A 12,836-nucleotide genomic window follows, 5' to 3' on the forward strand; every position below is an offset into this window, starting at 1 on the left:
CCCTAATTTGAAACCCAAGATAAAATATAAGGCGATATATAGGCAAAATATAATTGACAAGCACTTTTTTAAATCTCAGTTTAAAACCTTACTTTTGAAACAGTAGTTTAAAATGTTTATAAAAACTGTATAAATACTGTTTATTTAAAAAACAAAACATGTCGAGTAAGGTGTTTTTTTTTTCTTTTTAAATTTTCAAATTATCTTTAGTCTTTTTTTTTTTTTTTTTTGGTTTCTAATCAAGATTACATGCTCCCAATTTTATTGCATGTGCTCAGCTTCAAGAGTAAACAGTAAAAGTAAAAATGATGTAAAAACGGTCAAGTACCGTATATATATATATATATATATATATATATATATATATATATATATATATATATATATATATATATATATATATATATATATATATAGTAAGGCATTTTATTTAATGTTCATTTATTGAAAGAAAATTGCATAGTAAGGTGTTTCATTTTTTGGGGGAGGGGGATCTTAGTATATACATGACTTTTTTTAAATATGGCCATAATTAGTAAAACACTTAACACAAAAAAAAACATACCATGACCTTATATTAGGGACTTAACACAAAAAAAACCATACCATGACCTTATATTAGGGCCATTTACACACAAGGGAAAAAAAAAATCAAGCCAAATTTACTGTGGACGTGACTTTTATTTTCCAATCATTCAAAATTGCTTTGTGACGCGCACGTACAAAAATACAACACAAATGCAGAACAATTGAGGGAAAACAAGAGCCGGGAGGCGTAATAAGACACTTTTGCATAAAACAGACACATTTCTGTTGAAGAAATAATACCATTTAGTGAACAAACATGGGACAAAACAAAAAGCCTTTCAGGGGATGACGTATCTCAGCATGTTGACTTTAATTGTCAAAGTCCAAATTGCAGCCAACCTTTTTATTTAAAAAAAAAAAAAAAAAATCATCTTCAAAAAGGTCCTCATTTCAGTCAGTCCGGCCAAGAATGAGCGGCGTCCATTCCGAGTATGTCCCATAGCGGGACTAGTTGTTTGAAAGCATTGTCCGCGCCACGTATCTGAGGAGGCCTCCGTGCTGGAGAAAGATGACATCGAGCTCGTTGTCCAACTGGGCCGTCACCGCAAAACTTTTGCCCGTACTCGTCTGAAACACAACAACATGAAAATGAGCTAGTGGTAGGTAGCATTTATTGATCAACAAACTTACTACAATATTTAAACACAGATGGAAGTAAACATTTCTTGAGAACCAAAAGTGCCACCAAGCAGAGTCAAAAATCACAAGTGCCTCATGAAGCTTCGTTTGTCCATCACTAATTATATTAAAGCCATTTTTTTAATGACGTCAAAAATAATCATGAGACACTTGAAGCCATTTCTGATCAAAGTTTGCTGTTAACCATTGTTGAATGAATCAGCTAATATAGATAGCGATGCCAAAATGAAGCTTCATGATGCACTTGATATTTTTGTCTCCTCTAGATGGTGCTCTAAAAGAGAAACGCTAGAGCTATGGAAATGTTTCATTTTTATATCTACTTTAACCCTTTTGTGGGGTATTTTGTCCAAACAATTCACATCAAAAGCAAAGCATTGAAAAGCTGAAATTTCACCCAGGTGGTGACAACATGTCAAAGTTCAACCTGGCACGACCAATCAGTTATCACACAACCAGAAGTGTGCCATGCTTTGGTTAAAATACACTAAGTACGACGTGGAAGAATTTGTCCGATAAATGGACACAATACTGCAAAGAGGTTAAGCAACAAAATTCCATCCAAGAGTTAAAAATATCGCCAGTGTTTCATGAAGCTTTGTCTTTTTTTGGAATCATTGTCCATCTGTTTTGAGACATGAAGTATGTGAGAGTGCGGGAGAAGCGTTTCCTGCCTTGACGGTGAGGCGCTGGACGGGCGCCAGGCGCGGCGGCAGGCCCACGCTGAACCTCTCGGCGCCGGTGAGCTCCAGCGCGTCGGCGTTTTGCCCGGGCTCGAACTGCAGCGGCAGGATGCCGGCGCCCACCAGCTGCTTCTTGTGCAGACGCTCGAAGCTCTCGGCGATGACGGCGCGGACGCCCTGCCGGGGGAGACGCCCGCGTCAAACGTGGAGCGCGCGGGTCGGGTTCTCCGGCGCCCGACTTTACGATTCGCATTTGTGTTTGTACCAGGAGATAAGGTCCTTTGGCCACCCAATCCCGCGAGCTTCCCGAGCCGTAGTCCTTCCCGGCCAGGATGACCAGCGCCACGCCGTCCCTCTGATAGCGCTCCGCCGCCTCAAAAACGTCCAGCTAACAGCAAAGGAAACTATTGTGAGCGTTTGACTTGTCCCTGGGTCACTTTGACCCGGGGCGAATTTAGGCTCCCAAACTGGGCAGAAATGTGTCACATCCAAATCCAATATTTGGCTAAACCAGTTATTTATGTTTATTTCTCAAAACGGCAATAATATGTCTGGGTCAATCTGACCCGGAGGTGTAAATATTGATTTAAAATTCTCAAAAATAGATAATTTTTTTAATGATAAACCCACTCACAAAGTAACAAAGACAATTTGTGTTACATTTGTTTCTCTGGAATAGTAACAACATCCTGGGTCAATCTGACCCGGAGGTGTCAATATTTGTCAAAAGTGTTAAAAAAGTATAGATATTTTTGTTATCAACCCACTCAAAAGTAACAAAGGCAATCAATAATTTATGCATGTGTTACGTTTGCTTCTCTGGAATAGTAACAACATCCTGGGTCAATCTGACCAGGTCAGTCCTAGTGTCCTCAGTAGAGGACGTCCTGACCTTTCCAATCATGTCTTGGGTGGGGATTAATTAGCATTGCTGTCTTTCTGAGACAAAACATACAGCAGTGGAGACAAATGAATGAGCTATGTCCAAGTGACCAGTTCAGTCCTAGTGTCCTCAATAGAGGACATCCTGACCTTTCCAATCATGTCTTGTGTTTGGGTGGGGATTAATTAGCATTGCTGTCTTTGTGAGACAAAACAGACAGCAGTGGGCGCAAATGAATAGGCTATGTCTAAATAGGACACGTAGTATTTTATTAAAGATAAAGAAAAAAAAATGTCATAAGCCGCATCTCACCGTTTGCCCCGAGGGCACGTGAAGCGTCTTGGGCCCCGCTTTGCCCACCAGTCGATTTTGCAGCTTGATGCTGGCGAAGGTCCCTCTGGTCATCACGGCGTCGTTGCCTCGCCGAGAGCCGTACGAGTTGAACTCCCGAGGGGTCAGCCTACGGGACGCCACCAAACGTCAAGACTGAAATGGAGCCTCGCCTCGCCGGAAGGGACATTTTGCGGGCACCTTTTGCTGAGCAGGTACTTGGCGGCGGCGCTGACCCGGGCGATGCTGCCCGCCGGCGAGATGTGGTCGGTGGTCACCTTGTCTCCGAGAAACAGCAAGGCGTGAGCGTTGTCTATCGACTGAGGGGGCGGGACTTCCTTTGTCTTGGGATGCAAATGGAAAAGACGCGTCAAGAGTGCTTTTTTTTTTTTTTAAATGCATTGATTGGTTGGGCCTCCGCTTACTAATTTGCTGAAGAAGGACGGCGAGCGGATGTACGTGGACTTGGCGTCCCACGGGAAGACCACGGACTCGGGACATTCGATGCTGCTCCAGAACGTGTTCCCTTTCTGGAAACCGGATGGAACGCCACCATAGTTAAGCTTTCAGGAAGTTTCTTTTTTTTTTTGCATGTTTTTTTGTTTTGAATCAAAAATGAATATTAATGCTCATGCTAGTCAAACCAACTTGCTTTCAGTTTTTTCTATTAAAGTTTACAAGCGATAACATTATGTTAATTTCAAAAAAAATTTTTTTCTCAAAGTCTAGTGCACCTCACAGCGGACATTCATGGAAACGCAATGCACAATAATAGAACGAGTGAGACGGTATCGCTAATGCTTGCAAAGTTGACTCAACAAGCCACCTATGAAAATAATTTTTCTCAAAATTTTTATTAAAGCGATTGTTCTCAACCGCTGTTTTTTTTTTCTTTTTAAGAAAGTTTCTCGGCATGCACGGATAATAAGGATGTCTTTGGCTTCACCATTTCGGATCAAAGCATCACGCTGGACGTGACATGTTTGCTTGTCTGAACCAAAAAATTCGCTGAATTCTGATGAAGTTGCTTACTTCTGGGAGATAAATGAAACTTTACCAACTAAAATCAAATTATGACGCCTAGCATGCCCTCTGCGCCTTTTATTTGTATAGGAGACAGCTCTCAAACTTCAAAAACGACAAAAGTAAATGCTCCTTTTTGATCAAGAACGCATATTTATGTCCATGGTAGTCAAACAAACTTTCTGTATAATTAAAAGTTTACGAGTGATATAGCGGAAACGCAGTGCAGTACGACATTGAAAGGATGGGGGATACGGTATCACTAGTGCTTGCAGAGTTGACTCAACTAGTCAAGCCTATGAAAATAATTAGTTGGCAATGTTTTTTTTGTTTTTACCTCCATCCTGTCCTTAAGCTCCTTGAAGACGGAAGAGATGACGGCATCCTCCTCCGTCTGTTGCACCTCCTCCCTGGACGGCCAGATGTCACGCAGGTACAACTCCCTTCCGTCCGAGGTCACGCCCAAGGGGTCTTTTTCAAAATCGATGCCCACGGTGCCGGCGATGGCGTACGCCACCACGAAGGGCGGCGAGGCCAGGAAGTTGGCCCGGATGCAGTCGCAGAGGCGGCCCTCGAAGTGCCTGTTGCCGGACAGCACGCCGCACGCCACCAGCTCGCCCTGGGAGATCAGCCCGAGGCGGCACGGCTACTCAGTATCCCACTTTTCGCTTCAATTTCATTAAAAAGAAAAAAATCACCTGTTTGATGGCGTCCACTACGCTTTCCGGCAAGGGCGCCGTGTTTCCGACACAGGTGGCACAACCATAGCCGATCACCTCAAAGCTTTTGCGGGGAGGGGGAAGAAAAATAAACATAGAGGGCAATATTAAATGCAGCGTTACTTACGTCAACTTAGGACACTACTTGGACACGAGGAGCAGTTACCCCAGCTGGCTGAAGTAGGGCAGCACCCCGCTGGCGTTGAGGTAGTGGGTGACCATACCGCTTCCCGGCGCCATGCTGGTCCGGATGTAAGGCTTGACCAGAAGCCCCGCCTCCACCGCCTTCTTGGCCAGCAAGCCTGCCGCATACACGGCAACAATGAGTTTTTTAGGAGAACCGATCGGGCGCGGCGCCTTCTCGATCGGCCGCATACCCGCCGTCAGCATGACGGAAGGGTTGCAGTTGTTGGTGCAGCTGATGACGGCGGCGACGACGACCGAGCCGTGGGCCAGGTGGTACTCCTGACCGGCGTGCAGGAAGGGAACCCGCACGTCCTGCTTGTCCTTGGCGATATTGAAGCCTCTGGGGCCAAGCTGCGGGGGCGGCGGCGGCGATGGCGTCAGGCGGGATGACGTCATCGGCGGGGAGGGGGCGGGGTTTTTACCTTCTCGTCCAGGCAGCTCTGAAATCCTTCTTTCATGCTGCAGACGGCCACGCGGTCCTGCGGCCTCTTGGGCCCGCTCACGTGCGGCAACATGGAGCTCAGGTTGATTTCGATCACCTGCGCGCAAAAGTGGGAAAACTTCCAAAGTAAAGCTGGCAACTTTAAGCAAATAGATTTCTTCATTTCAGTTTCGTATCATTTCATTCACTTTCGCCCCAAACGCTACTAAACCACAATGTATACATACATCATAATTTTTTATTTTTTATTTCATTGAAGTAGCTGTTTTTCCCCAATGATTCGGCCCCTATATCTAATATAGATTAGATATCGAGTTTTTAATTAATTATTCCATTAATCCAACCCTTTTCCTTTTTATTTTGGCTTTGACTCAACTCTGTGTGTATGTTCAAGGTGTCAACAATGAAATACAACTGAAAAGATTGAAATCAATGGCTGTTCAGTTAAAAACAATTAAAAAAGAAATATAAATTAAAAAACACAATTGTTATTGTTGTAATATTATGACCTGCAGTTTATAGTCCAGTGTGGCTTATAGCCTGGAAAATACAGTAAATATCATTTATTAATGTAGTTTTTAAAGCCTTGTCATTTCATTTCAATTGTCTTTTTTCTATTTAAATGATTCATATGAACAATTTTACAATGACATTTCATTTCAACTTGCAACTGCATGTTAGTGTTGTTTTTTTTCATCCATTACGGCACAATGATTTCGTTTGCTAAAATGCGCATTTGTGTCATGAATACCTCGGAATAGTGGGGGTCTTCTGAGGGATCCTCGTAGCTTCTAAAGAGCTTCACGGCCTTCAGGTAAGATTCCAGTAACTTGAGTTTTTCTTGAGAAAAGTCTGGAAGCAAACGGATGAAACGGTGTTAAACCCGACGGCAGGGCGTGTTAAAAAAAAAAAACAAGACTAAATCCTCACGTGTCTTTTTAAAGTGCTTAATGGTGACCCGGTCGACCGGGAAGAAGCTGACGGTGGCGTTGTACTCGGGGCACATGTTGGCAACGGTGGTCCGGTCCGCGGCCGACAGCTGCGACACGCCGGGTCCGAAAAACTCCACAAACTTTCCGGCGATGGCGGCTTGCCGCAAGTGCTGCGCGACAAAAGCCAGGCGTGAGGAGAAGGCGGAGAGGGCGACCGACGCCGGCCGACGCCGCCGGCCGGACCTTGGTGATGCCCAGGACCACGTCGATGGAGGTGCTGAGAGGGTCGACGGAGCCCACCAGTTTGCAGCCCACCACCCGAGGAAGCGTCAGAGACACGGGCTGGCCCAGCATCGCCGCCTCCGACTCGATTCCGCCCACACCTGGCGGGCAGCGTTTCAAAAAGGCCATTTTCTTTTTTTCATTTACCATACAATGTGCGTTTTTTTCAACGCCTGGAAATAAAAACTATTGGTATTGTTCCGATATTGGTATCAGCCTGATATTGATATCTGATGTCATCGATAGTGATTATCAATGGACTACTGGATATCTGGTAACAGTCCGATTACGATATCGCTCCAATAGTGATACCTGATATCGGACCGCTATAAGTGCCGGATGTGAGTTTCAAATTGATATCAGATTTTAATGCCGACCTCATTTGAAGGTATCACAACGCCTGCCTAATTATGACCGTTGTCATCTAGAAATCACAATAGTAAATTGATCATTTCTTGCAATTTTCAGAAAGATTGCAATTTTTGGATAAATACGTCTGTTTTTAAAACGAGTTCAATCCTTTTTTAAATTTGTGTATCAAATGTACCAGTGGTATCGGCGCATGATGATGGTGACTACTCGACAACAGTGACTCAATAAGTCGCAATGATATTGGCCTGTCTTTCTGCAGATGATAAAGAAACTCTCTTAAAATAGAAAGTGAAAAACAACCCCAATTTTAAATAAAACTACCGTATTTTCCGCACTATAAGGCGCACCGGATTATAAGGCGCACCCTCAATTAATGACATATTTGAAAACTTTTTTCCATATATAAGGCGCACCCTCAATTAATGACATATTTTAAAACTTTTTCAATCACAATATAGTAATACTCAAAGTAATAACAATAATAACTCGAAACTCTCAATAGCATAATAACTCAATGTCAATATGAGCAACCTTGTTCAACTGTAAACACACAAAAAAACAGGTCAAGCTTACTTTATCAGTTCGTTCCCCATCTAGCAATCCCAATCTCAATATTGATCCTTATATATAAGGCGCACCTGATTATAAGGCGCACCATCAGCTTTTTAAAAAAATTAAGGCTTTTAGGTGCGCCGTATAGTGCGGAAAATACGGTACTATAAGCATCGAACAAAACATCATGGGGCCCCAAGTGAATGTCACTATGCAAAACATACAAGTAAATGGACAAACCCTAACCCATCAAAGGCAAACTGCAAGAAGGAGGTGAGCGTACCCCAGCCCAGGATGCCCAGGCCATTGATCATGGTGGTGTGCGAGTCGGTGCCCAGCACGCTGTCCGGGTAGATCAACCCGTCGTCGCCGACTTGGATGACTCGGGACAGGTACTCCAGATTGACTTGGTGGACGGCGCCCACGTCCGGCGGTACCACGTTCACATTCTTAAAGGCTTTTGAGCACCACTGTGTGCAAACGCATGACAAATGCTGTCATTTTTTATTTTTTATTTTTTTTGCAGGACGTTCTGAGCTCCAGACATACCTTAAAAAATTGAAGTCTTTCTTTATTTCTGCTAAGCTCCATTTCCTGGTTCTTCACCGATGTATCACCTCTGTAGAGGGGAAATTACTTGTCATTTTTTGTCAGTTTTTCTATTCAGCTACTTGTTAAAGAGTAGAAAATTGTTTCTTTTCACTAGGAACCCTTAATTAAAAATATTTTTTACACAACAAAAATTTCAGGGGGCTCTCTGGGTCTTCTTTATCATGCTTTATAGATTGAAATAAAAATGTCAACAAACCGATCATTAATAGTTTTCTACTGTTAAAATGTCTCCCGAATGAGACAAATGCTAAAATTTCACTTTTACCAGAAATTTTAAATAGTTCTCTAAAGTTTTTTTTTAAATTAATTCATTATAGGACATAACATTTTTAAAAAAGGCCATATATCTGCCCCGATAATCATCCTGGTCAATAATCGGTTGCGTAAAATTTTGGTGCAATTAATTTCACCAGTAAAAGTCAAAAATTTTAAGTTCTTTCTGAACTTTGACCCGAAAATTGAATACCCCACCTCCATTTACGAGTGACCCGAAGCACTTTGTGAACGCGGGCATGGAAAACGACACTCACTCAGAAACGGGTTTGAGGTGGTAAGGGCACAGGAGCGGCGTGTTCTCGATCTGCTGCACCGAGGCGTGAGCTCGCCCCCCGGTGGACGAAGGCGGCTCGCTGCAGGCCGTTTTGCTACACGAGCCCCGCTGGCCTCCGCAGTGGGCGCCTCCTCGCGCCGGGGGCTTGGAAGGGGGCGGCCGGGAAGCGCCTTCCCCTCCGCCGGGATTTGGGGCGTTCTGTGTGGCACTGCGAACCCGACGAAAAGACGCGGACAATGAGAAAATATGGACACATTTAGAAGAAAAAGATTGAAAATCGTATGGTAGAATGAGAGGCCGCACGCCCACCATTTGCTGTAGTCTTTTTGGAGGCAGTGGTCCACAATGAGGTCTGTGGGGCATTTGGGGTTGACCAATCCGGGATCCACTCCATGTTTTACCACGGCGTCCCTCATGGCTGCCAGGTCCACCATGGCGGGAATCCCGCTGGTCGGGCAAAGAGGAAATAAAACATTAGAATCCATTTTCTTGACAGCTTGTCTTCACAAAGGTCGAGGGCGGAGCCTATTCCAGTCGGCTTCGGGCAGGGGGCGGGTTATATCCTGGATTGGTTGCCAGCCAACCGCAGGGCACACGGTGACAAATAATCAGTCACAGTCACAAACATAACTAAGGGCAATATTGAGTGTCCGATATGTGTACCTACCATGTATGTTTTTGGAATGCTTGAGGAAGGAAAAAACCCACGCGGGCACGGGGGGAACGTGCAAACTCACGCAAAGTCGAAATCAAACTCACGACCTCCGCATTTTTTTGAATTTCCATGTAACTGGCGTTAATTTGCAAAAATCCCGCAACACCAATTTCCCTGTTATCTCATGTTAGTTCTGTTTAAATCATTCAATCCCGATGACATATTTTGCAGTGTTTTAAGTCAAGACATTCAATCCCAGGTACTTTTTTTTTTTTCTCGCCAAAGTATTTGGCTAATGAAGGGTCTAAAAATGGCTTGTATTCAAGAGATCAAGTACTAAAGTAATGAAATAATCGATAACGTTAGGATTTAATTACCTAAAGTGATCAATGTATATAGTACGTAATTACCTATAGTAATCGAATATTTTAGCACTTCAGTACTTAATATGATCAATTACTTTAGTACATATTTATACAAAATAATCAATTACTTTAGAATTTAATGACCTAAAGTGATTGAATTATGTAGTACTTAATCTACTTAATTATGTAGTTCTCTAATCAATTGTTTTAATACATAATTATAGAATATAATCAACTAGTTTCGTACATAATTAAACAAAAAAATGAATAAAGTGATCTATTTATGTAGTAAGTAATCACCTACAGTCATGGAGTAATTTAGCACTTCAGTACCTAATATAATCAGTTACTTTAGTACATCATTGCACAAATTAATCAATTACTTTAGAACTTCATTACCTAAAGTAATGCATTATTAAGTACAATATTCACTAAAGTAATTGATAAGTACTTAAGTACATAACTAACTAAAGTAATTGATTACCATAATACTTGATGGACGCAATAAATAAATAAATAAATAAATAAATGAATGAATGAATGAATGAATGAATGAATGAATGAATGAATGAATGAATGAATGAATGAATGAGTTAAAATCATTCTTCTGCTCTGTTACTTTGGACATTCTCTCGCGAGCCTTCAGAAGAGAGTTAACTCACGTGAAGTCTTGCAGGAGGACGCGCGCCGGCAAGAAGGGCACCTCGGAGGAAGCCTGCTGCTTCTCCCAGTCCAAAATGTTCCCAACATCTTCCTCCGTGACGTAAAAGCCGTCGCACTTTCGGATGGCCGCCTCCAGCAGGACGCGGATGGACAGAGGCAACTTGACTTTATGAAGACAAGAAAGACACAATTAATTTTTTCCAAAAAAAAGGAGGCGGCAAGGCATCCATTGAAACATTGGACTCACCATATCTTGGATCGTTTAATTTGTGCGGGTTGAAAAACTTGAGGCTTCCGTCTTCTGACAACGGGTCAATCAAATGGCGATACGGGTGCTCTGCAGGACAACAACAATTTCGCAAAAATTTATATATTTATTGCGCGTTAAGTGTGGGATTAACTCGATCTTTCCACACTATTTAAAGTGACAATACGATACACGCTTCAAGCGATGGTTATGCAAGTGCTGTTTTTTTTGTTTAAACCTATTTGTTATGCATATTTTACACCATTGTAGTGTCTTATGCAAAGCCAAAGGCAAAGCAGTTTAGCATGCAAGAGTTGTTTAATAATAGTTAACTTGAAATAAGTTATATTTTTCAGCACAGATTCCTAATTTTAAAGCGGGGGTTCTGCTCCATGAAATTCATGCAGCAACCGAAATCCACGAAAAGGAGACTGAACCCTATGGATTTATGGCTTGTGTTTCTTTTTAATATTTTGTTTCTTTGGTCAATAAAAAATAAATTAATACAGTAAAAAAAATTTTTTTTTCTTTTATTTGATCTGATTCAGAAGACAGAAAAATACCAAGAAAATTGTGAAGTAAACTTGAAATACATAGGGTTAAATTTAAATTATAAAGTATACATTATTTTTATAATAAATAGAATTGTTGATTTTGACTGTCTGACTTTAAAGGAAAACAATACGGAAAAAAAGACCAAAGTAAATCAGAAAAAGAAAAAAATCAGCTGAATAAGTTTCTGAAAAATCAGTAAAAGTTATGGTCAGAATTCAAATTCTGCAATAACTGAACCATGACATAATAACGAGGAAACACTGTACACTACATGTTTTATCTGACATAATAAAAACGAGACGAATATACGAAATAGAAAAAAGTTAATGCATAAAACATAAGAATCGAGGCAAAAAACGTGATAGAGCCGTCAAGTCGGTGACATGCACCGTCCCACATTTTACTTTATGCAAAACAAAAATAAATTGATAAGCATTTGAACCTGCCAAGTCATGAAAAAAATAACAGCTCACTTTATAATGTTAACCTAATGCACAATTTGACATACTAATTAAGAAAAATATTTGATTTAAAGATGAAACTACAATAACAAATAAAGAAAAAAAGGAGTACAAGGAAATGGGGGGTTGGTGCACAATGTAAAGCTTTGTACGTCGGAACTCATTTTAACTATGAACACAAGGAGAAGAAAAAACGAGCCCGATTGACAACTAAATATTCGGCGACATTCTGGAACGACCCCCGGTTGGCAATCGTGTGTAGGCGGCGAGTAGTGTTAGCTTACTAGCCTTATCATCAAGCCCATTCGCTAACAACTTATCGCGCAGCTGAAAGAACGACAGGCGGCGGAGATAAAGCACAACCCCCCAAAAAAACATACGACGGAATATTTCCTCTACACTGTAGTGAACTAAGTTAGGGTGAAGTTAAGTGTGGTTCAGCGGCAATGGCTAATTCAACACTTGCTCAGTTCGAAAGCAAAACCAAGATGGTTGTGGTTTCAAAGACATTAAATAGAGAAATAATGCCCTTTAAAACAAATGTAGATAAATGCTGCGTGGTTGACAATAAAAGTGGGTGCAAAGGAGGAGAATTTAAAGGGACTACAAGAAGAAGAAGAAGGCTCCGCTTTACCTTTACCCATAGACGCGAGCGCCATGATGACTTATGAAATCAACACGACTCATCCTCGCGAGCCGGGTGGCGACAGCGAACGAACCAATCAGAAGGCAAGGGAAGATACGGTCACGCCCACGAGCTTGATGCCTTCAGAGTAAAAGTAAGCGGAAACGGCGATCTGTTCAAATAAAAGGAATAAAAAATGTTAGCGTACTGGAGTACACACTACAAACAAAATGGTCACAAAAGCATAAAGGTTAGTTTGGAATATTTTCTCACCGCCTCCATTAAAGTTTCACATAAACCATGCACGAAACACTGAAAAAAATCCAATATTGTGTCAGTTAGTTGGACTAAGACAAAAAGTTATCGCAGTAAAAATAATTGATCAATATTGCTTGAAAGTGCAAAAAATATAATTTTGTTCCGAAAAATTAGCCAAGCAGCTACATAACTAGCATATTCTTGAGCAAACCGC

The 12,836-nt window shown here is 41.7% G+C and overlaps 1 protein-coding gene across 1 annotated transcript; it reads right to left on the reverse strand.

Annotated features, from left to right (window-relative positions):
- Window positions 1-661: 661 nt before the first annotated feature.
- On the reverse strand, window positions 662-12,468 carry ireb2 (iron-responsive element binding protein 2). Its single transcript, XM_088417663.1, has 21 exons — window positions 12,374-12,468; window positions 10,724-10,813; window positions 10,476-10,641; window positions 9,103-9,240; window positions 8,774-9,001; window positions 8,181-8,250; window positions 7,915-8,101; window positions 6,669-6,808; window positions 6,424-6,595; window positions 6,245-6,345; window positions 5,474-5,590; window positions 5,243-5,402; window positions 5,032-5,167; window positions 4,845-4,929; window positions 4,484-4,765; window positions 3,549-3,653; window positions 3,325-3,467; window positions 3,106-3,253; window positions 2,176-2,298; window positions 1,902-2,087; window positions 662-1,155 (listed from the first exon to the last, which is right to left on the reverse strand). The coding sequence occupies exons 1-21, from the start codon at window positions 12,396-12,398 to the stop codon at window positions 1,036-1,038; spliced, it is 2,922 nt and encodes a 973-aa protein (XP_088273789.1). The 5' UTR covers window positions 12,399-12,468; the 3' UTR covers window positions 662-1,035.
- Window positions 12,469-12,836: the final 368 nt, after the last annotated feature.

This window comes from Hippichthys cyanospilos, chromosome 6 (genome assembly GCF_059441005.1).
Source record: "Hippichthys cyanospilos isolate Australia breed blue-spotted pipefish chromosome 6, RoL_Hcya_1.0, whole genome shotgun sequence".
In the NCBI taxonomy this organism is placed as follows: domain Eukaryota; kingdom Metazoa; phylum Chordata; class Actinopteri; order Syngnathiformes; family Syngnathidae; genus Hippichthys; species Hippichthys cyanospilos.